This window comes from Rattus rattus, chromosome 5, assembly GCF_011064425.1.
Source record: "Rattus rattus isolate New Zealand chromosome 5, Rrattus_CSIRO_v1, whole genome shotgun sequence".
Lineage (NCBI taxonomy): Eukaryota > Metazoa > Chordata > Mammalia > Rodentia > Muridae > Rattus > Rattus rattus.
In genome coordinates, this window is record NC_046158.1 from 53,902,968 (window position 1) to 53,928,430 (window position 25,463).

Genomic DNA, 25,463 nt, shown 5'->3' on the forward strand with positions numbered 1-25,463 from the left:
TCTGAGCTTCTCCCCAGCCATGGCTTCTACATCTTCAACCTTTTCATCTCTTTATGAGTTCTTTCTCACTGCCTTCACTTGGGACCTAAAGATTCCCTTGGGATCCAAAGAACCTTCCAGTCTCATTCTGGGACTCTCTGGGTGCCTTCCATGCTTCCTTCTCTGTGGCTGTGTTGCCCATGGATCCAGATATCCCATTGCTATGTTCCCGATAGCACAGAAGTAAACATTAGGATCTAGGGTGATGTGTCTGGAGTTCCGTGTGACTGAAGTTTCCTTGTGGCTAGGCCTTTCAGGATTCTGACTAGTCCATTCCCTGGGCTACTTAATCCATTACTTTCTCCTCCCCATCAAAGCCCTCTGGCCCACTTTATCCACTGGCCATTTCCATTCTGAAGCAGTTTCCACTCGGCCCACAAACCTGACAAAGGCAAGGACAATGTAGACAGCATTCAGTAATTCTCAACTGATTTTTCTTTTTAGATGCTCTTCAGATACTGTAAGTATTAATTTTGTTCTTTTATGGTATTATAATTAAACAGATGTTATGTAACTTTTTGAGGTCTTCACTTAGGCAAATAAAATTGATGATCTGTGTTAATCCCCCCATACCCTCACCATTGTTTTAATTCCAAATTTGCATTTTCGAGACACCAAGCTCCCGAACTTAATCCACTCAGGGAACTATGATTTAAAAGGGATTTCACAGTCATAATCCTGTCCATTTGACATCTACCTAGAGTGTTTTCCTGGAATGTGTTCACCACGTACAGCTTCCAGTTTTGGAAGGAGACAGATGACCTTCAGATAGCACTGTAAATTCCTGCCTTATTTGGAGACCACCCAGGCTCACCTGTCGGAAGGCCAGCTACAGAGGCGCTGCTTCCCTTAGCCCAGCACCGAGCACCTATCTGAATGGGGTGCCCTGCCAGCTCCTCTGAGTTCCCCCTCAGAACTGTACGATCACCTGGACTACATGTACTTCAGTGCTTATCACGTCTAACGAAGCCAATTTGAGATCTTGTCCTATCCTTTCTAACATTTCATGATCATTCCTGTCTTCCTGACCCAGACCCACCATTCCTCTTGTTTCTGGTGGTCACACAGCCTCTAACTGCATTACTCAGTGTCCTGTACACGTATTTCATCCTTCTCAAAGGTTCATGGGAAATGAGTACCTGTGAGAAGGTTTGCAGGCCCATTCCAATGCTTAGAGCTGATATTCTGTTGTGTTCAGCCACGAGACATAGGTACTGTTAACTTTCTGCACTTTGTGGATGGAGAGAATGAAATGCATAGAAGTTTAGACATTTGCCCAAAATTACAGAGCTGCCCTGGTGTGGGGGTTGGGATTGCAGCCAACTGGCAATTGATTAATCCCCGGTGCTTTGTTCACTACAGAATGCCCTCTCAAGACTGGGAGTCCTCAAAATAACTGTGTAAACCGCCCCAGTGGCTTTTCCCTGGCTCTAGGGTGTTTCACCAAAATGCTTATCCCAGCATTTAGCAGCCAATGTGTTCAGGAATCGGCCCTACCTAGCCTTTCAACCTTACTCACTGGGGGAGACTCGACAACTGTCGTTCTGTGTGTTTTCATATGCCCACCTGTGAGCCTTTGGATAGGCTTTTCCCAACACGAAGTTCCCTCTGTGCCCTTCTCCTCTGCCCTTCTCCACCGGTCTGTTTGGCCAAAACTTTTCTGTCAATCTTCTAGACCCCGGTGTGTGTGATGGTGGTGGTGGGCTCTCTCTTGTAAATCTGCCCTCAAACCATGAAACAAGGAACACCCTCTCCTCTCCTAGTCTTTTTCTGCACTTAAAAAAACCTATACTATTCACTTGTCATAGAACATGCCTACTACTGAGATGGGTTTCAGTTCAGAGAAAGGGAATATTTCATATTTATTTCATTGGTTGAATTTCAAAAAATGTAACATTTTTTGGAACCCTTTGTATGTCTGATTTATAGCTTCAGCAGTTAAGGTAGTTGTCTGTTTCAGACTTGCATGAATCCAGGTCTTAAATATATCGATAAATTGCTTGGCTCTTAGAGCATACTTTTCCATAGAGATGAAATTTAAATTAGTAAAACTCTACAGCAGATTTTACAGGAATTGTTCCTTGCCGCACAATAAGTGGGCCGGAGAACAGATGCGTTCAACCGATTTTTACTCTTCTGTTTCTCTGAACTTGACTTTGCCTCCACCCAAACTCCACACCTTGTAAAGCATTTCAGAGGGACAAGTCAACAGGACCCTAGGAATAAAACCACAAGCCTACCAAAGCCCCCAGAGTGTCCATGAGACGAGAGCTGTGAGGGCGGACCGCAATCCCACAACTGGGAGTGTTAATGGTACCTCCTCTCAGAGTCATAGTTGGTAAGAAAGGACTTGGAAACAATCTCACTGCCAGTAACTCCCCTGGCTCTGACCCAGAGCGAGGTATGCTCTGTGTTACCTGTCAGAGTCACCATCATGTAAACATGGATATCCAGTCACATGTGCACACTACATTGTTGACTAGGTCCCCTTTATTATTGCCATCTCCATTTCTATCCAACTCGAACATTTTTGTCTTCATTAGATCTTGCACATTGCCAGTCAAACCTTGTGGAACTTAGCAAGCTCCTGCAGAACCTGGAGATACTTCAGAGAACTCAGTCGGCTCCTAACTTCACCGACATGCAGGTAAACGTAATGGCCGCTGGTAACACAATTTCAGATCCTAACTTCAAACCTTTACTGGACTGTCCTATGAATATGCAAGGTGACACTTAAAAGGAAGTTACTATTCCCAGGCTAACATTACGCTATTTATAATAATATATAGTTGATATTCTGGGGTTACTTATTTAACGTGTATGCATGCTTTGCCTACTTGTATATGTGTACACCGTATGTGTGCAGTGGCTGTGCAGTCCAGAAGAAGGCATTGGATTTCCCTAGGAGTCGTAATAGATGGCTGTGAGCTGCTTTGTGGGTGCTGGGAATCAAACCTGGGTCCTCTATAGGAACAACTGCCGAGCCGTGTCTCCAGCCCCCGTGGAATTACTTGTAATACTTTGAAGTTTGGTTTTACATTTAAATACATACAGACTCTTGCAAACATATTTGTGTCGACTCCCAGTTCTCTTTTGTGTTAACTATGACAGCTTTGAAGTTTAAGTTCTAGAACATTCAAAAAGTATAGCTGTCTTTAAAGTAGCAAAAAAAAAAAAAAAAAAACCAGTGCTCACAGCCTCTAATCTTGTTCTCATTTTTGCACACTAGAAATATAGCTTTCACAAGCGAGTTGTAGACGTCTTAGCTGTCAATGCCTTTCTCCCTTGGCTGGTTCGCTTTGGGGGTTCTAACGATTCCTTACTAACTTTCTGGGCTCTTTGTACTTAACGTGTTATCATCTGTGTGAACTTAATAATCCTTTGTTGCTTTTAACTATTTGTGTAATGTAGGCTAACTGTGTAGATATTTCAAAGAAAGACAAGCGGGTCACAAGACGCTGGAGGACAAAAAGTGTCAGCAAAGATACAAAAATACAACTGCAGGTACCGCTTTTGCTTTGCCTTTCTTTGGGTTTCCCTGGAATGCCCTCTGTTCCCGTTCTGTACCCGCCCCTGGGTGTGAGATCGGAGGGATAGCTTCACTGCTTGAAAGACTGTCCTTTGGAAGGGTCGTGCTAACTGTCGAATTAACTGTAGTTAATTGGGCATAAGTACAAACACCGTGTAAATGATCCAGTGAGGATTTCCGGCCTCAGTGCTAACCTTTGAAATATTAAAACTTAGAGAGAAAGCCACTTTAAAATCAAAACTGGGAAGCCCATGGACAGTAATATATGTTCCTTTCCAGAGTCTCGGGGCTAGAGGGCTCTTTTATATGAGTGAACTTTGTCCACGGTTTTATCAAGGCCTTGTAGGTTAAAGACCAACACACCCGGGTGTTACTGTGATCACTGCTTCGCTGGCCTCGTAACTTAGACGTTTCTGTTAAGCTTTCTGGACTTCATTTGCTCCTGCTCAAGTTGCAGAATTAATTTAATGATCACCGAGTTCTGTCTCAACTCCAAAATCCTATAATTACAAAGGTAAATAGTATCTGGCCTACAACATCATTCTAAAATCGGAACCAAAATCTCCATAGCTTGTGATACATTTACTTGAAATAAAAATTTTAATTGCAATAAATAGCCGTATATTTTCAAGTATGACCCTCTTAGGTTATTGCATTTCGATGATGCAGGATGCCTAAAACCCATGTCATAAATCATATTACTTCCAAATCTTGACAAGAATCTTTAGCATTCTTATCTTAGCTGTGTATGATTGCTAACCTGCCAGTTAAAACTGCTCAATCTCATTCTTCAAAGATTATAATGTTGGTGCATTTAGATCTTAACACAAAGTAACTGTGTCCCACTGTTCTTCCTTTTCCTCTGAATGATTAACCAAAGTAATCCTTCCCCGATTCCAGCTGCTTTAATGGCGTCCTTTGTCTTCTCACTCTGAATGTGTCAATAATGAACTGTTAGTGTGCTTCCTAATCTGATGTCATTCACGGCAGTTTTTATAAGCGCTAAACAGCGGTGTTTCTACTTAGAATATCTGTATTCCATGAATGTAATTATGTGTGTTCCTCTGAGCGATATAGTTTCCTGTATTTTTCTCATTCGGTTCATAAAATTAGTGCTGTAGGGAAAACGAGCCAAGTGTTTTGTTTTTTTTTTTTTTTCACAAGAAACCAGTAAGATGGTCATTTGTTTTGAGCTTACAATTCGTCTTCAGCTTTGTGTTCATGGGTAGAATCATTTTCGCAACCAGAAGCTTTCCTTTAAATAAAAGAATTGGGGAATGTTAGCGTCCTGAGAGCATACCTGTTGGTGATAGATACTGCTTTAATCTGGTTGTTTAAGGCATGCCTCTGGACATATTCCTCTCACAGCCATTGTCTTGAGCGGACTGGCTCTTCACAAGCCTGCACACAGCACCCCTGGCTGACTGTGGAGCCAGGACTCCTACCACAAGCCCCATGGTCCATCTTTCCCCTGGAGGAAACAGAGTGCAACTCTGGTTAATAGATGTGCAGAGAAATCACAAGGATTGTTTGAGTCATCAGAAGACATTGGTGCCAAAGCAGGGAAATCTTTTGAGTGTCTTCTTTGAATATCTCACCATTGTCTTGCTTTGTTTGACTTAGGAGGGACACAAGTGACCTGGTGATTCTTACTTAGATGAGGAATCTGAGATTACCTCGTCCCTGCAGTCACTTTACATTTTCAAGAGGAGCTGATGCAGTTTTGAGTAGAAACGTAGACTTTGGATAAGCTTGTAGTCGCTTCCAGAGAGCGTTTACTTCCGCTTGGACTTGGTGTGTATCATTGGCTGGAGGGCTGCAGGATTGGCTCTCCGTCCCCTTGCACATTTTCTGCCTGCTGAAGGCAGCAGGTCTTCAGGAGTCTTCAGGGGTCTCTCTAACTGGAACAGGACTGAAGCTCCTTCAACATGCGCACCTCATGGGGATGAGGAAGTTCACCTAGCAATGTCTATGAACAGCAGGAACATCCGTACTTAGCAGTCTCTTGCCTCCAAAAAGTCCCAACATTTATTTTTACCAGAGTAGATTAGTGACTTCTTACCCTAGCTGTTTTCCTTCCTGTGCTGAAAGCTGTTTGGTTAGGAGAATTCCGTCTTACTGCTGCCAAGTATTTGTTTTGAGTTCCTTGTCATCTCACGTTCCAGGATGACCCCTATCAAAGCCAACTTGAGAGAGTCTAGCATCGTCGTAACTTGTTTTTCTGTTGCTTACCATCTAGGTCATTAGCCAGTTATGAAGGAAGCGAGGCTGTGTGGCAGTTGCACTTGGCTGTTGATCATTATCAAGGTTGATATTGTGTCATTGAGTTTTGCATCCACCATTCTTTAGTAGTTGTCATTGTGAAAGAATTATGAAATAAATTATTTTTTTAAAAAAAATGACTCCAGGAAGTAGAAATGAAACTAGAACATGAAACATGTGCTATACCAGATATTTGATGACTTCTTCTTGTATAGGGTAGATTACTCACCTTACTGGACCATGAGGTTAAATGTTAGACTCATCTGGTCATATTCATACTAGATGCCACTGGCTTGCTTTCAGAAATCTCTTATGTAACTCATGGAGTCAGCTTCTGTCTGTGAGGATTATCTTTAAAGAAGATAGGCATCCCAAACTTCATATTTTCTGGTTCTAATAAAAATCTAAGTAAAACTATACAGTCAAAATTGCTGTAGGAGAGAAGGACTGTGTCCCTGTGTCATTCATAGAGCAAATTAGATAATAGGCCCTAGATACTGAAGAGATCAGATAGTGGGAAAAGTACATAGTAGCTGATAAAATTACCCATCATTCACAAGAAGCTTCTGCCCTAGTTCCACATCCCGCAATTACACCGACATGTGAAAGCAAGGTCTTCCTTCATTACATTAAATGTAGAGATTTTGTGTAGAAAACCTTTGTAGAAAATAAATTATATGTAGTGGCATATATAAATATGCAAAAGATTTGTGAGGTAATTTGAAAAATTTGAGAGCATCGGAGATGTGAGAATTCAAAAGATTTGTCATTCCAAACAGATGAGAGTAGTCATGATGGATTTTGCATGTGTGTGTGTGTGTGTGTGTGTGTGTGTGTGTGTGTGTGTGTGTGTGTGTGTGTGTGTGTGTGAATCATTGGGTTAATATAAGAAATCTCCTGGAGATGGAAGTATCGTCCCCAGCTTGAAGTCTATGACACTGAGGTGTTGGAAGATGAGAAAGAAATGCCATCACCTTTGGGTTTGTGCAGAGGTACAAATCACCACATAAACCTGTGCTCTTGGGTGTCTATAACTGCTATTGTGAGGCATTGATCCCACACTCTGTAGCACGTGAAGGCTCTCCAGCTCCCCCACAGCCCCAGTGTAGTAGGACTGACCTCCACCTTGGGGAATTTTTTTTCTAACACTAAGCCCCTGCCAGTAGACTTTTTGGTAGAGGGTTGAGTTGGGGAGTTAAAGAGCCCCGTTTCTCTTCCTTTTATTTTTTGTCTCTGAATATGATTGTTTTTGCCTTTATATTTTTTATAATCACTTTCCCCAGAGCTTGCCTATTTTCTTCTCTGCCATTTACTGGACACCTTCTGACTTAATGCAGCGTGTCCTCACAGTTTTAAAGAGTGGCGAGCACGTCCGTTTTACTTTAGAATGGCAGGCTCCCCATTACTTCATTAATCCACAGGATTAATGTCTGCTCTTGGGGTAGGGATTATATTCAGGAAGTGTTTGGGCAGTCTGCACTGAGAAGAAAGCTCCTTACCTGTGACATGAGTGTCCCTCTGACTTGTCTCAACGCTAAGATTTACAGTTAAAACTCTTTTCTTCTGTCCGATCATCTTTCATTCCCCCCACAAACCCCCTCGTCTTCATCCCTACCCCATGTTTTTTACCCCCTTTTCTTCTCCCATTCACTGTCAGGAAGGGCCGCCTGCGAAGGGCCAGTTCAACGCAACTCGGCGCCGGCAGAGGCTAGCGGCAGCGGTGGCTACAACAGTGAGTGGATTTCCATCTCAAATGAGGAACTGTGTGCAAGGGTGACCCTGTCGTGATGGTGCCATCAGCGTGTGGTAGATCACCTATGGCCTACCCCGTGGTCATCACTTTCAGATGACCTCTGGCTGTCCTCGCCTGACAGGGATTGGACAGTGGGTGCTGGGTTTAGCAGAGGAGAACTAATTCGTGATCCTCCTCTTCTACTGTTATTGGAAGAAGGGTCAAAACTCAAGTCTGAGTTTGAGAAACTGGTCATGAGGCTCCGAGACAGGAGGATTTTCTTAAATGGTGATATCTCATTTATTTGTTTTTCCATACTGATGCCTGAACCTTTGCTAACTAATTTTTGTCTTTCTAAGAAGTGTCCCATGACTACAGAAATAAGTTGCACTCGTTTGTGTGTAGCAGTATGACGGCTTGAGGAGACAGCAGTGAGAGGCTAGAAAAGGTGGATTTTGATGTCATCTCTACATGGCTACCTAAAGTCCATGTAGCAAGGGAAATCATGTTATAGAAAGAGTGTTGGCCTGAGAACCGGAAAATACAGTGTGGAAATGAAAAAAAAAAATGCATGAAGTTAGATAGTATATAATCTATATGTAGACAAATATTTTTTTACTCCTAAGAGGGGAAAGGATAGATAGAAGGGTGTAGGTGAGAATCATGACTGTCCATATACAATACGAAGTAGAATACAAGATAAAAATAAACCATAGTATCAGTTCATCCCGAGATGGTGTTCACTTTTTAAAATATAGCTTCTCGAGTCTGTGGTAATCATGGATAATAGCTTTTTGTCTAGTACATGATTTTTATGAGTTAATAACAATTTTACCTTGCTAAAATTAGGGTATGCTTCAAGGTTAGACTGTCTAAAAATAACGAAAAGGGTTTGACTGCACGGTAGAAAGCTCCTGCGTGAGGTCTGCTGGATTTTCATTTCGTAGCCAGCCCTGGCGTGCTGTGTGTGTCTTAGCTACACTACAGGATAGAATTACTTATGATTATTGAAACAACCAGTGACTTGGAATTAATTAGGGGACTGACTCCGACACTCATAGTTTTACAAATATTTGAACCAAGTCATTACCGAAATTGCGTTTATGGTGCAGTGGATCTATTCAGATGTAACTAAAGGCAACTGCCTCTGGGTCAGTTAGAGATTCTGACAGGAGACACCTCGCCAGCCAAAGGAATAAACTGAACAAATCCAGATGGTCTTTAGAGAAGAAACAGTATCAGAGTCTGGGAAGCAAAGATCAGTTTTCTTGTGAAAATCCTAAGGCTTCCTCTAATAATAAACTCCCAGAATACCATGCAAGGAGGCGATGGTGTTTTCCCTGGGCTCAGTTTTTAAGCTTTGCACACAGTGAAAATAATAAAGTTAGGATTAGTACCTGTTTGCATAGAGTAAGTTTATATTTTCTTCAGTTGGAAGCAGAGGAAAAGACTTGTTAAAACAAGAAGCATCAATGTCCACATCCCAACGCCACTATGACCACAGAAACTATAAAATTAACTTAGATGATTCTAGTGAAAAAGGGTATGGTCAACAATTAAAATAATTACAGGAATAACTGGTATTGGGCGGCTACTGCCCTTTGGGAGCTGTACTCTGACTCCATGTCTATGAGGCATGGAAAGAATCCACCTCTGACCCCTGACCACCATCCTCAGCCCCAGTGGCCTGATTCAGCCTCCCGGTTTCTTCCAGTGTCCCTCCTCTTCCCACTGAAGTTATCCCACATTTAAACCTGCCTCCTCATCCTAGAATCCTTGTCAGTTTTATTATCTTCCACTTAGGCATCTGGGGTGACTGGGTTTGATACCAAAGAAAAGTCTACCTGGGGAGATATTTCCAAAATGTGTTCTTATTGGGCCTGAACACTGGCACTCAGAATGGCCAACTTTCTCCACTAGCCAAAGCGTGCAATACTTCAGTTGGGGAAACACCCAAACACCAGCCCCAAGTGCAGTAATACCCAGTCTCCCCAAACCAACAGTACCGCAAACGAATCCTTGAATGCATACAGCAGGATACTAATGGGAATTTTCACCCTGACTCTTAAGACTTCTTAAGCTTAATATTACTGGACACTCCAGGGTATCTTCCTGGTGACCACTGCTACATTTGGAGGCCAGCAGTTCTCCTCACAAACACCCTTCTCTTCTGGCTTACTTTTAGGTGAATTTTAAGGGGTTCCCCTAACATTTACTCCAGCTACTGGTATCAGAATGTTCCTGAACCATACTTCCCCGCTGTTGTAGAGCTTCTAGAAAGCCTTGAGGTCCTATCCTGAGCAGAGAAGCGAGGCTCACACTCAGCACTGAAGGTTCACAGCTCCGAGTGGGGGTGGGGTGGGGGGAGGGTGGCAGCTCTCATTCCAATCCTCACTGCTGACAAGAAACTGGTTACCACTTAAAGTGTTTTCTATCCAAATGATGCCCTGTGTCAATGAATGAAAACTGAATGAGTCCCCAGGCTAAAGAAATAGTCAGTTAGATGAATACGTCCTGATTTATATTCTCTACTTTACAAATTCCTCGATTAAAATGACCCACTCAACACACTTCTCCTAAGGAAAAAAAGATAACTATTTAGTTCGGTTGAATGTGTATAAAAATAGTTTCCATCTTCCCAGGAAACTGTCTGGTTGCAATTAGCTTGGAGTATTGCGGAGTTCGTTCCCTGTGGGTCATATACAAAGCCACCCCTTCAACTGTGTTAGGGAGTCAGTTCAAAACTCAGTTATGTTCAGTTATAAATTTGTAAATTGTGTGTTTCTGATTCAAGTATTTAGTAGAGAGGCTTTTGTCGTGCACAAATATGGGGTCTTCTTGGACTCCTCGGGTTTTTACAGTGGCTCCTCCACGGCACCTGCTAAACTAACGTGGCCCCCTCCCCACACACTCAGAGGAAACCCCCACGCTGGCTGAATGCTTGAAGATTTTTGAGTGACATGAAACTTTCCCATGAACCTCAGTGTGCTGTCTCCCAACACCAAGCACCCATGTTTGATTTTCTTAATGATCTTTGGTCCACCTTTAGTCGCTTTCTACACAGGGGTCCTGTTTTTCTCTTAGTACCCCCAAAGCTTCTCTGTCATCACTGTAGAGTCCCCAACATTAGGGAACCCCAGCACTCCATTCTCTCACAGGACTCATTTGATACTTCTCTGCCTCGGATCTGGGACAGAAGCAAGGTTTGAGCCTAATAAGGTAGACAGCCATTGACATCTCCCAGCACGGTCACTGTTGTTTCTACTGAGGAAAAATGATGATGACATTGATACCTCTGAAGGCCTCAGAGAATGTGCATTGACCTGCTTAGTGTAGGTGGCATTAGTAGGGGAAGTTTCCCATTTTCTTCCTTCCTCAGCAATATCTTCTTCCCTTTGATACCTTCCCAGAGAAAGTACTAACTATCAGAGCTGAACTACGTCAGTGGGGTCATCAGTCAAGTCATGGCCCATGGGCCAGATTTTTTTTTTTCTTATTTCTCTCCGCTTATCTGACTATATGAGCAAGACAAACAGAGAGCCCTTTTATTCTATTCTTTCTTGTTTATCAAATTCATAAAATTTAAAAGAAAAACCTATTAAGGAAATGAAGTGTTTTACACGCGCGCGCGCGCGCACACACACACACACACACTTCTCCCACACACCAAAGTATTGCAAATTAGTCAGAGAGAAAGAGTCAGCGCTTCAATTGTAGAAAATACAGCTTCTGTAGGGTCTATATTATGGCTCCTCAGGGCAGCTGAGAGAAGATCTGTGTTAGCTTCCGGGTTAGCTAGAATAGTATTTCCATTTCCCAAGAGCGATTAACCAATAGCACTTGGAACCCTCAGGTTGACCCTCTAAAAAGGACAAGAAAGTGCTTTGCCCCAGCCCAAGCCTAGTCCAGATCCAGTCTGGACAGGACAGTTCCTATTGCTACTGGGGAATGCTCTACACTAATGTGACCTTTTCTACTAATGCCTTTCAGTGGTGACTGGTTCCTAAGCCACAGTCATCCAGATGACAGGGACACGTGTGATCACAAAGGCAAATGGCAGTGACTCACATAATAGGTTTCGTTTGTGAATATGTTAATCGGTATATTTTTAAATGACCGAGTCTCTTTAGTTCATTAGTGTATGTACTGTAAACTTGCTTTGTCCAGTGGCTATAGACCAGGCAAATCTTTAGGTGTATTTTTATATTTTTATTAAGATCCTGCCTAGGCTCAAAGAGAAGTGACTATAAATTGCATTCTGACTGTGCGAGAACAGGTCCACTACAAGGTTCGGGGTGCTCTCTTCCACCAGTTACTTCTAGGGACAAGTGAGGGTTCAGAGGTGTGTAGGCATTGTTCTCTGTAAGCAGGGAAACCCAGTGAGAAATTCTGGAACTCTCAGAAACAAGAGTAACTCCTCCCAGCCCACAGTATTAATGAATGAGGGCTGAGGCTTTCCAGAGCGCATCGTCAGAAGGGAGTGGGTTGTTGTAGTGGAAAGGAAGGGCCCTGGCTGCAGAGGAGACGGTGGTCAGGACGTGGTGACACGTGAATAATGTATACCTTCCCTTCCAGGTTCCTTTCAGCGCCACCATGTCACCCGTGCGTCTGCACTCCTCCAACCCCAACCTTTGTGCGGACATTGAGTTTCAGACCCCTCCTAGCCACCTCACCGACCCTCTGGAAGGTTCCACGGATTATACCAAGCTACAAGAAGAATTTTGTCTAATTGCACAGAAAGGTAACACTACAAGGTTTTTGATGGCGGGGAATTTGACGAGAGATGCGTTATTTTATCTTTGCATAGGTGAGGGTGGCAGAAGGATGGACTGGTTAATACATGGGCGGAGCTCTGTAAAAATGCGGGATGCGCGGCCGCCTACCAGGACAACCCACAGCGCAACCTTCGGTTTTGACTGAGTAACCTGTCACTGGAAAGGAAAGAGGCAGAGAAGCAAAGAGGGATTTGTTTCCTAGGCAGCCCAGCAAGATACTGTCTCTAACCATCATTTTCTCAGTGTCTATGGATTATAAGTTACCTTATAATCCATATTTACTTAATTGTAGCCAGGAAAAAAAAACTCCTTTTCCAAACAAGCTTCACTCTTGTTGTTTTCAACTGGGTGAAGCTCGGCTGTGAGCTGCCATGGTTCACTAACCGGGCTCACCCGATGGCTTTCTGCTGCAGCCTGGGCTGAGAAAGGGACTTCTACCGTGTTCCTTGTACATTGACGGCACACCCGGAAGGCTGCTCACAACCACACGGTTCCTCCTGTGTATGGCCGTTTAAGGCTGAGACACCAGGAGTAGATGCTGCCAGACTCATCCTAGAACTGGCGAAACCTTGTGCCTGTTATACTGCCCTTGCCAGAGCATCCCAGGCCGACTGAGGTTTGAGGGCCGGGACGTCAGTCACACTCTTGAGTCTCCACTGTGTATTAAGTGTTCAGTAAGAACATGAAACATGGTAGGTTTAACAAGTATGCTGGGTTGTCATGTGTAGGGAGACCTGAATGCCCACTTGCTATGTGGTATTTAGCTTGCAGGAAATGACATTCGTCTTTTGGTTTAAGGGGGCAGTGTCCTTTTTTAAAATAACCACGAGGGAGACACACCCTGTGTGCCTCCTCAGCCCTTTGCACAGCTCATTGTAACGTATTTCACCTGAGGCTGCTGCTGGTCCCTACGTTTGAAAAAATCCCTGAAAAGCTGTGTGAAGTGGGACGTGTCCCGCGAAGCCGCTACAGAAACCAATGTGTAGATGACACTAATTATTGTGAACTTTCCATTTTTCCACCTCAGTTTTAATCTGTTGAAAGTTACTAATTATTATAAACCGATTTCTTTTCCCATAATACCTAGGAAACCCGTTATTGCTTTTCTGCCTTTTCCCTTCCCACTGACAAGTTGGTTCCTCGGTCAAAACTAAAGGCAGTGCTAATGGGTTGTACTGGGAGGCAGGCAATGTAGTTATCTTATAATGTAGCTGCTTATTTGCTTAGAGTAAGAAGGGGCGAACATGGAGAACATACCTGGAAACTTAGCAAATACTGATAATCCTAGACTGCCAGCAAGGTTAGGCTGTGGTTTTCGCTTCCCTCGGCATCCAGATGGACTTACTCTCTTTCACTGTGATGCTCCTGAGATATTTACAACTCGGTCAGATAGCACACCAACTTCATAATCCTAAAACAACCATCCTCTGATGTCTGTATGGATTCGTCGATCCGCGCCATCTCCTCCCGCCGTGCGAAGGCGTTCTTCATTGCTCTGTTAAGTTGGAAGCTCATTTGGTGATGGGGGCCGGTGGTATTCCACGTGGCTCAGGTTCATGGGCGGGACTTTTGCTTCTGGGGACAGTTGGCCGCAGTTGGAGAAAGAGAACACATAGGTGAGCACAGCACAGGGAAGGGATGAGCCCCATGGCAGCCCCAGGGGAGCTTTCTCACAGTCCCCAAGCTGTTTTAAAGCTTGTGCTGAAACTATGGGTTTTGTTTTTGTTTTCAGAAGACATCCAGATGTTCCACACAAGAGGGACAAAATGTACAGACCCAAGCCTTGACTGGACTCTAGAAAGACATTATGAGGCAGGCACCTCAAATCAACAGTGGGATTAATTCCAGCTGTGAAGTTGTCACCTTTCAGCGGTGGAACACTGCACATGAGTTAATAGGCTGTGCAGCGGGGGTGTGGTTCAGCAGTAGTTGGGAACCTACCTTGCTCAGGCTCTGGCTTCCTCACAGCACTGCAAAATACAGACAATTGCGGGCCTTATCTCTGAAAGAGATCATGAACTCTTTAGGTCCCTGACACCTCCCCAGGTCCGCTCCACCCACCTGCCACCTCCCTGCTGTGTGTGGGTGTGACTACCTCTACATATAACCCTTTTCAAATAGGGACGTGCCTATATTTGAAGACTTCCCATGCTTTTGATACATGCAAATTCGACCTCTTGTGGTTCAGACCACAAGACTGTCTCAGATTGTACCGAGCTGTTTGTTAGCCGTGTAGGAAATAAGGGAGAGGTGCTGTCTTCGCTGTTGCTTTTAAATGGAAGCGCCTCTGAGACGGAGGCATTTATGGCTGAGAAAGCAATGAGGGAGCTGTTTTTAAAGCCGAATCATTTCCCACTGCAAAGAAACCAGTCGACACTTCTGGATCCGCTGACTGTTTAATGTTGACAGGACCCGTAAAACGTTCTGTTTGGAGGTGTATGCTCTGTGGAAATAACAATAGTAACTCTTGAGTCACATGATAGCAGAACAGCTCTAAATATTATCACCCAACATGACAAGCCAAACCTGCTTTCTTTTTCCCTCTAGAGATGCGGGTTAATGTCTGAGTATTGATGTTAAGAGTTGATGTTGATGTTTTGGATGTTGCTTCCAAACTATGTTGGCTCGGCTGGTATGAAGTATAAAAATTTCCATTTTAATTAATTACATTTGCCATATTTGTTCTGGGTGTAGATGCTCAGATTCTATTTAAGGCTAGTTTTATTTTTTTTTCTACATGCTGGATTTGTTGTTGTTGTTGTTGTTAGACTATAACCTAGTCTTTCTGGAAAGTGCCTGGATATCAGTTAGGATGCACAGACCTTGGCACCCCGCATGGTCCTTGGACTAGGGTGAGTGTTTATCTCTCTCTTCTCTCTCTCCCCAGTGCATTCTCTTCTGAAGTCTGCGTTTAACAGCATAGCTATAGAGAAGGAAAAGCTGAAGCAGATGGTTTCAGAGCAAGATCACAACAAAGGCCACAGCACACAGATGGCCAGGCTCCGACAGTCGCTGTCCCAGGTAAACCCACGTGTTTTCGTATGCATGGCCAACAGAAGATGCTAGGCGAAGGATGAGGGCGGGCGGAGGCCAGCGGTGCGGGGATGGCGTGTTCCTCTGACATTCTCCCAAGACATTGCAGAGTCAGAATCGAATCTTATTAGTTTTCTCCTCTAAACATGTTGAGGTAAGGGTGAAAAGGAACAGAAGTTGCTGAGTACATATAATTGTTTTTCTGACTACTTGAATTAATGTCTGGGGTCATTGGTCAGCCCCTGATTTTATAAAAAGGCAAAAGAAAGCCCACCAAGCATTTATATATACATGGCTTACATGTTTAAGGAACATTCCAGAGTATATTCAATGCAATGGTAAATAGAACGAAATCTATTAGGTCTTCCACGCTTTATGTTTTCCCACTCAGATTTTAATCTGTTGGAAGCTACTGATTATGATGAACCTGTTTCTTTTCTGATTTGCTCTCCTGGGGTTCTCTTCTGTCTGTTACGCTCCCCGAGTTTTAGAATATATTATATTTTATCTTACTAATAGCTAACGCACCCCCATGTACCTCAGAGTTGAGGTTCCGGTTATCGGTTCTTGAGAGCCGCACACTTCTTCCTCTGTAATAAGCCTCTTCTCCAGTCAGTCCTTAAATGCACTCAGTTTGATTCCTTTGAGCATGCAATGCTGTTCTGTGATTTTTTTTCCCCTGTGTGAGAGAACTCAGTGTTTATATAAAATATTGTTCACTTCCTGGTGCCTTGGATCAGAGTGAAGGAGCCGGCAAATCCTGGGTAAGTGGTTCTCCATGTGATCCGATCCTGCTTGAATATCCCTGTAGTCCTTAACAATGAGATGTGAGCTACTGTCAGTGTGGTTTTTGTACCTGATCTGTCAGTGTTTCCAGTATTCAGTCTCCTGTAATGAAGTACCAGTATCTATCCTCCACATCCCCAGCAACACAAAACGCTATCAGCTGAGGTACATGTTCTGCCTCCAGGGCCGAATCAGGGCCTCAGGAGCATGTGCATCACCACAGCACCTGCCTGGCAGCCGGTAGAGGACTTCGCTCCTAGCCTTGCAAAGGTTCTGACATCTGCTCACGTCAATGAATCTGCTCATGTTCCGTGCTCTGTTGACACTAGTTGATCTTCTGAGTCATTGTTGTGAATGCACCCTGAAGCAGAAAGATCAAAATAGCCGTCAAAGGAACATGTAGGTTCATCTTGAAGGCATCCAAAATATACCCTAACCCCCAAAGTGTTACAGTGTTTCCTCTTTAGTATATTTGATGATGAAAGCTAGTGGCAGAAATTGAGGCTACAGTGACAACAGTAAGATTTGTTTCCTTGCTTGCCGCTTGCTTGCTTTCCTATGCTTCTCGTCTAGACCAAGACTGGGCTGGAGATCTAGGGGTATACTAGGCTGATCAGATGCTTGCCTGGCATGCACAAAGCCCTAATTTCAACCCCTAGCACCACATAAAACAGGGCAAAATGCCACATGCTTTATAATGCTAGTGTTTAGGGTGGGGAGGCAGGAAGATCTGGTGCTCAAGGCCTTCCTTGGCTACCTAGTGAGTTTTCCCTTTAGATGGATCTAGAAATGACTAGGAAGAGAGGTCGCCGTGAGAGAAAACCCTTTGCCCTTTTGTGTATGCATGTAAATGGCTAGATGTCATGCAAGATGTGGAATATCTTAGACCCGGTTCCTCAGGAGCTCATGATCTCGATGTTAAAAATGAGCATTGTGAGGGAATGAAGAAGGATCCAACACTAAGGTGAAGGAGTGAAGTAAATCAAGTATGTCAGCTATGTCAAAGGTGTTCACCCTCTGAGCTCAAGTACTCCCATTGAGTTAAAGTACAGCCCATTGAGAACTACACAAGGGGAATACAGATTCCCTCTTGAGAGAAACTTATTTGCAGCTTAAGTCAGGACCTCACTAGACTTTCCTTGTGTCGTTTGGTTTGGGGTTTAGATTTTCTTCCTAGCCCAAGGGCTCAAAAGATTTGAAATTAATGTTGACCTGTTATGACTGTTGCTCATGGGCCACTGGAGAATCCGATGCTTACACTTGTGTGTCGTGGCTTTTGTCTACATTGACGTGTCTATATATGTACATTCCCTCATATGAGCCAGCCAAGCACTCACTGGTCACTTTGCCATCACGGCTGAGGTGGGAGTCTGTTTTAGAAGCGACAATCTTTGCTTGGGCACAGTTTACTCTTTTTGTAGTGAAGTGATGCTGATGTTTTGAACACTAGAGAATTGGTGAGTGGAGAAATTCTTCCATGGGTAGTCATTAGATGATAACCAGACCATCAGGGACTACACAAAGAAATACAAGTGCTATCAATGATAAGGAAGGCTTAAAGAAATTTAACTACCAGAAATTGAAAATATTATGACATTCTGTATGTATTAGAAAGATTAGTCAGGTATAGTATTTTGGAAAAATGGATAAAATGAAAGCAAAAGCAGTTGGTAAGATTCATTACTTTAGACTCTTATGACAGGCGAGATAATATTCCCAAACCAAAGAGGTTTCATGGGAGGTGGAAGAAGGACTGAGTTTGTGAGATGCTATGGGATCAACATGGCTTAACCATCAGCTGGACATTTGACCTAAGTCCTGCTCGACAGAATTGTGATGATGATAATGCTGAATTTTTAGTAAAGCTTCTATATATCATATCAACTCAACAAACTCCAGCACCCTCCAACAGGTGCCTGGCTTCTGAAGTAGATGTGATGAGATTCCTCACTACATGCCGGGCAGAAATTGTTATCTTCCTTGTTGAGTAAGTAGGAAGAGAGGCTTACTCAAGGCTGGAGAGATCAGATCCTCTTCCCTAATCTATATGGACACAAACCCAACATAATTTTTATACCTTTACCTCCGTGAAACATAACTTTCACACCCATGACAAGCATAGATAGATACTAGACTTAACATGTGTGGGACAGGACATTTTCTTTGGCATCTGTCCCTTATAGATGATCTCGTCAGCTTTCATTTTATGATCACTAAAATCAGATCATGTATTATAAAACTAAGGCTGCTTGGGCATCTTCGATTAACAGAACAGTCAGTCACATATCAGGGTCCACATGAGCCTGTCTGCACAATGGTATGCTCCGGTTCTGTTGCCGGTTTGGTTTCTCGGCTCAGAATTTGTACGCAGCTCGCACTGACGAGTGTGTGAATTGAATCTGTATAACTGTGAACAGCAGCATATGACCATACTCCAGCCAGGACGACACTAAGTCAACACGCCACAGTCATTAAGCGAGTCATTATCTTTGTGCATTGCTGAGAGGGGTGGGGGGATAAGAGGGGGGCGGTTCCTGTGAGTTGAACTGACAGCAGGCTTCAGAGGTGCATGCTGTGGGGGATGTGTGCGTGTAGAATTATTGAAATATTTTGAGAATGAGACTATAAGCCAAATGTTTGCTCAAGGCACATAATGGCATAATTTAAAATCCCAGCTGTAATATCTGTCATCTTTCCTGTCCACAGCATTGCACATACTGTAAATAAATACTTTGTGGTAGGAGAATTCCAAGTGTATTCATTTGTCCCAAGTTCTACAGGTAACTGGGACTCCGTCAAACTTAGAGGGTATGAAGATGTTTTCCCTTTACATTTTTTAAGCTATTGTCTCTGTGGGTCTATGAAGATATCACAATGTATTTATTATAATAAAACTTAGTAACTATCTATGTGTCCAATAATACAAAACCATTACTGACTGAGCAGCTATCTAAATTGTGTTTATAATGGGGTTGAAGCCTGTATTTGTGGCTATTGAATGAAGTGCAGGTACGGAGTGAAAGCCACATACCTGGGAAATAATATAAAAGGGGCATAGGAGGGAGAGGCTGGAAGACTGACACACTGATAACAGCAGTGGAATAGTGTGGTATGAATTTAAAAATGTTTTATACCGGGGTTGGGGATTTAGCTCAGTGGTAGAGCGCTTGCCTAGCAAGCGCAAGGCCCTGGGTTCGGTCCCCAGCTCCAAAAAAAAGAAAAAAAATGTTTTATATCTTTTTTCATTTTCTAAATATAACAGTATTTTTTTTTCTTTTTTTTCGGAGCTGGGGACCGAACCCAGGGCCTTGCGCTTGCTAGGCAAGTGCTCTACCACTGAGCTAAATCCCCAACCCCAGTATTTTTTTAAATTCAAAAAAAACCCCAAAAACAAAAAACAAAAAACCAAGAATATTTGCCCAGAATTTGGGTTTGGGCCATTTTTGCATTAATTTTTCTCATTCTTTTGAACCAGCTTTCCTTTTACTCAAGGGATTTGATTTTGATTACATGAAAATTCTTGCCCAGTAATAATAATCCTTTCCCAGCTCCGGCAGCCATGTTCTTTCCCCAGAACCCACAATTCCACTTAGTCAAACGATTGCGCCAGTGTCCCCCTGAGTCCAGGGTGACTTTCTATCCGTTGTCTAAAGAAACTGGTATGTTAGGATCGGTTGTGATTCGGAACTTCAAATAGTAACTGTTTGAACAGAGCAAACAGGAACTGCTTGCTGAGTGTGTTAGATGCTGGTACATTTGAGGACAGGAGGCAAGGGGGTGGGTGTGGTCTGTAGGGCCCCACACAGCCCAGGTTCACCAGGCAATGCATCCCTGTATGGCTGCTCAGAGAGGAACTGTAGGCACACTTAGTGCTAGTACCACAGTGCTTCTCCCTGCTGGCCTTGGCCCCTTTTACAAAACAAAGTGGTTCTCTTTCAGGCAGGCCTCTGTGGTTTCTCTTGCTGGTAGCCTGTGGCCGGCCCCTGTGGCAGGGATCTGCCTAGCTCTGACCTGTTTACTCTCCTTGAGTACATTCCCAACATTATTTTGTACCCTCTTCTGGTTCGGTTGCCACTGCTCTCTCCATACCCCTGTTCCTCAGTAGCTCCGGTTTCCACGATATCATTAGAATAGGTGGTGCTGGGCCCTGCTGAGGAACACTGGGTCCAGCTTTCACGCACTTGGCTTGTCACAAGCATACTGATTATCGGGGCAGAAGGAGGAATCAGCCTGAGGAAGATGGCTGGGACCCGCTGATGCATGTCTGGTTGCTGGCTTGAGTTTACGGAGTCACTCACTTCTAACTCTCTTTGTGCCCTGTAACAAGTCTTGTGTCTACCACTACATATATATTCTCAAAGAAGTTATCTCTTTCCCATATTTGCTCCGAATGCCATGTAGGTGATGTCTGTTTGATTTAGAGTAGGATCTAGTTTAGGTTTGGTTCTGGGTTTGTTAGAGCCTTGAAGTTTTGGACTAGTAAAATGCATTGTGCTATGCTTAAAAGTGAAATCAAGTTTGTCTTCTCTGACATGGTGTCAACATATTGGCGACCGATTCCTGTTATTCACCACGTAATTTAACACAGATTCCTGATCTTAACAATTAGCAATAATTTCAGGAATTTTACTTTTGAAATTTGGAAAGGTTAAAAGTAAAAGCAAAACAGAATTAAGAACCTCCACCATTCATTAATTATCTCAGTAAGGAACAAGCTTAAGATCTTCTATTGGGATGGTACCTGTTTGCCACCTAACTGAGGAGAAAACGGGGGTTTAACACTAAGAAAATTAAAGATGTGGGTTAAAAACATGTCTTTCCAGACCATCCCAATAAATGTCTAAATAAACTACACACAGTGGGAAAACACCATGGTCGTTTTCCTGGTGGGCAGCCAGATGCCGGTCCGGTCGGCCCTTAGTATGGAAAGCTCCTACACGCCAATGTAAATACCAGAAAACCCTCCAACCCAGAACCACTTGACACTCTTGGAGGTGAGCACTTGTTCCTCAGGAGCACCGTACAAGATCTCAGCTTGGCATTGTAGCCAAATTTGAAATGAGTGACAGAAGTTACCCACCACACAAAGTCACAGCCTGTAGCCAGGACCCAGTAATCCCAGGAACTCGAGAGGCAGAGGCAGGAGAATTCCAAGTTTTAGGTTGCATGGGCTATACAGTGAGACTGTATCTCAAAAGAGAAGTAAAGTGGGGGCAGGAGGACCCAGGCCTGCCGAGAGCTTACCTACTTGGTCTTAAAATCAAGAAAAGCTCATCTTCCCACGCCCAGAATCTTTCCCCTTATATGCCAGGAAAAGAAAGGGTTACCTTCACATTTAAAAAACCACATGAACCATTCTAACAGCTCACTCAGCTCTCTTACTACTGATGTTACTGCTTAAGGCTTCCCTGTGAGTCTTTTCACGTGTCTGTAGGCAGGGTCACATTTAATGGAAATTGACTAGGGTGGGAGTTTCCGTGAGCTCTCGGTGTTGTTAAATATTCAGAGTAAGTGCTCGAACAATATTCCTTGTTAACGCCAAACATGTGTTTTATAACATTCCTCCCCTCAAGAAGAGCATTACCTACTCTTGTGATTTCATGGGGATTTGATCCATGGACCTGTTCCAGTGTCAACAGAAGGTGTGGTCATTTTAAAAAAGAATGGATGGTCAAGATTTATGTGAAAACCTCAGGTCGAGACTGACTCTGCCAGTCAGCTCATCAGATGAGAGCCCTCCCATTTACACGTGGCAAGGTAGATTCGGCCCGAATATTTCAGTAACTGCATATACTTATGGGCAAAGACAATGACCACGTAAATAACCGGTAAGCTAGCCACACTGGATCAGCTTGAAGCAACCTTTTTTCCCCCAAATGTTTTGTGAGATTTTGCTCCTATTAAAAATGCTCTGAGGAGGCTGGAGAGGTGGCTCAGCAGCTAAGAGCACAGGCTGTTCTTCCAGAGGTCCTGAGTTTAGCACCCACGTGGTGGCTCACAGCCATATAGAATGTGATCTGATACTCTCTTCCGTATGACGCCCTCATCTGTCACGCAGGCATATGTGCAAATAGAGAATTCATATGCATTAAGTAGATTAGTAAATACTTCTTTTTAAATGATCTAAGCACTTATACCAGATGACAAGGTATTAGAATTTTTCCTTTTAGCTACATGGTTTATTTACTCACATCTCTTGCTTATGGTTTCCTAGGTAACCAGACATTTCCTCCTCTTCCTACATACAATGCTGTTGAATTAATATTCACCTTCAAACTACCCATTCTTGTCATACCAGATCCAATGTGTTGCTTACTATATCATACAAACTTGTTCTAAAGGCTTTAAACAGAAGCTGGCCGATGCCCTTTAATTGGTATACATTGTCTACTCTTAGAACACCCATGTCCATTTAGAAATTCCTGCTTTCAACAGGAAGCAAGGGGGTTGACTGTTCTTGCACAGGCCTTGTCCTCACAGAGCCATTCTACCAAAAGCTTGATAGAATTCCAGTGAGCTGACTCCTGACACAGAAATGGACTGTATCCCCACGCATCAGTGTGGAGGGCAGAAGGCTCCCTGGGCTTCACACGCAGGAGCGTGAGAAGGGACACGCTTAAGGAAAGCTGTTCTGTTCTTGTATCAGACGCAGTCGCTGCATGTGGGAGGCCGTGTAAATGGTGTTCTGTGGATGATAATTTCTGGGGTATTCAAAGTACCGTGATGGAGGTAAACTCGGAGTCCGTTGCTGTTGGACTTATGTTCTTAGTATGGTTGTTTGTGTCCGTACTGTTTGGCCGAAGCACCTTGTAAGTTGCTTTTGTTGGTTCTACTGTATTTCCAAGAGGATTAATTATGAGCTCCTGAAAAAAAATAAAAACAGCCGTTTCCTTTCACCAAACTGTACTGAAAGAAAATTTTCTACACTAAAGCCAATTCATTAATTATCCCAAGTATTTTTGAGATGATGACTTTGAAACAAATCCTAAACTTTAGAGAATAGTCAAAAAGAAAATAGAAAATAATCTTATCATATCATTATTTATATTATCATATGTTATATAAATGTATCATATGTTATATTTTATCATCTATCGTATATACAATATATCAGAGATATCATATATAATCATATCATCCCAGGCTGCACAAAGTAATATATATGTGGTGGTAGACTGTTCTTGGATGTAATGGATCTGCCTCTAAGGAGGAGAAAAATCCATCGGTCACTGTTATGAAGCCCATTAAATATTTCAGTGCACTAACCTACTTAAACAGTGGCCTTATAGTACAAAACAATTAATGTCATAATCCTGAGCCATTTATTTCCTTCTTAACCTTCATGGTCCGGCGCACGGTAAGACCCCCAGAATCAGAGAACTTCTCCGAATTTGCTGTCTCGCGTTGTCCCTTGTACCTGCTTGTAACACTTGCGTATCGATGTGCAGTTACGGTTGTGGTTTCTGTTACTTTAAGGCGCTTAACCAGAACGCTGAGCTCCGGAGTCGGCTGAACAGAATACACTCGGAGTCTACCATTTGTGATCACGTTGTCAGTGTAAATATTATCCCTAGCCCTGATGAGGTAAGGGCCGTTATTAGTGGATATGGAGTTCCTTTTCCATGGCCTCTAAGTTATTGCATATGTTTTCCTATTGTAATCAGTTATTTTCTGTTAATAATATTCTCTCTATGTGTTAGAGACAGCTCAGTAGTCTTTGAAGTAAAAAGACGTAGGTGAACTTGATATCATTTATTCTCAGTGGTTACTATCTCTCTTGTTTATTTCTATGTTCACCTGATGTTGCCAAATATTTAATTTATATATCTATCCCAGCTGGTTAATTTTCTACGTCCGTCTTGTCCTTCATTTAACATATTCATTATCAGCAAACATCTGATGAAATGTTGAAAAACATTTCAGCTGAGAAATTGTCACATAAAAAACTGCTTAAAAGCTTTCTTTGGAGGGAGTTGTGTAGGGATAGAAGCTACCTGTTCTTGCTAAAATCAAAGCTAAGGGTACTGCAAGGCCCCTTCACGATGAATGACGCAGACAACGAAAGCCAGCAGGGACTGGAAGTGTGGTCAGTGGTCCGCTGCTTGTCTGGCTCACTAACAGAGGCCCTAGGTTTAGCTAACGGATGTGAAGCAAATGCTCACGGTGTGCACTGAGCAGTTCACATCACATCACGCTGTCATAAGTCACTCTCAACACCCTCCACAGTGCTACTCATCGTTTATATTGAAGAAACGGCATGGAAATAGGAAAACGTTAGGAATGCAGGCTAAAATGCATGTGCGCTTTTGTCGAGTTGCTGATTAATGCTCGCGAGCTTCGCGCACAGTGATGGATCTAACGAAACGAGAGTCTAAACTAAGGCTAAGGCCGTGTTTGCACAGGAGTCGTAATATTTTACTCTGAGTCCGTCTCAAGTGTTCTGCTTGAAATAACCCAAGGCATCTTACCTTTGGCTGAAGTTGCCCATTCATCTTTGGGGTCCCGCTGAACTGGAATCACACGTATATACACTCGATTGCTCAGAATCTAGGAATACTTCTAAAATTTACCACTTAGAAAGCATTTAGCGCCAGCGAGGTGAGTCAGCAAGTCAAGGAGGGCACCAAGCCTGACGGCCTGAGTTCAGTCTCAGGGGAGCCGCAGAGCAGAAGAAGAGTGGACTGCTGCTGTAGGCTGTCCTCAGACCCCCTCCCACCATGCACGTGTGTGCGTGCCCCATACGTACACCCAATAAATAATTGAAAATTTTAAAATTACTTTATAATCCTTAATTGGACTCTTCAACCTGAAAAGTGAATTGGAATATATATAGTCTATTCTTAATTTTTTTCTCTAATAAAGTTTGGACCATTGCACTTATAAACAATATTTTACTTGAAATGACATTCAGTAGTCTAGACGCATTTCATTGGTTTAAAATTCATGATTTAACTGGAAATTTAATTGTATATATAATCCTATTTCAGAAATGAATCTTATAAATTATCTGTTTAGTAGTCTCTAGAAGTTTCTATAAATACTTCTTGAGGCGTAATTTACCGCTTAGTCCATGACTGGTAATGACAGGCCTAAGACTACAGTCGGTTTACATTTTTAATGGAGGTTTCACCTGTTAAATTCCATTTGACATCGAGTTGTAACATCACCCACCGTCTTTCATCTCTGCCTTTCGGAGTTTGTAGACACGGCAGATGGGATTGTGCATGGTGGCAAGTGAAACTGTCACCAGTGTTAACAGACAGTTTGGCAGTCTCTAGAAATCTAATTCATGTGGCGGAATAGCAAT

The 25,463-nt window shown here is 43.1% G+C and overlaps 1 protein-coding gene across 1 annotated transcript in view; it reads left to right on the forward strand.

Annotated features, from left to right (window-relative positions):
- Positions 1-25,463, forward strand: part of Osbpl6 (oxysterol binding protein like 6) — a 96,565-nt gene that overhangs the window by 53,999 nt on the left and 17,103 nt on the right. Inside the window, exons 8-14 of the mRNA XM_032903530.1 lie at positions 2,583-2,686; positions 3,451-3,543; positions 7,488-7,562; positions 12,138-12,303; positions 15,225-15,358; positions 16,111-16,134; positions 23,633-23,740. Coding sequence (XP_032759421.1) covers positions 2,583-2,686; positions 3,451-3,543; positions 7,488-7,562; positions 12,138-12,303; positions 15,225-15,358; positions 16,111-16,134; positions 23,633-23,740 — 704 coding nt within the window. The remainder of the gene's footprint in view (positions 1-2,582; positions 2,687-3,450; positions 3,544-7,487; positions 7,563-12,137; positions 12,304-15,224; positions 15,359-16,110; positions 16,135-23,632; positions 23,741-25,463) is intronic.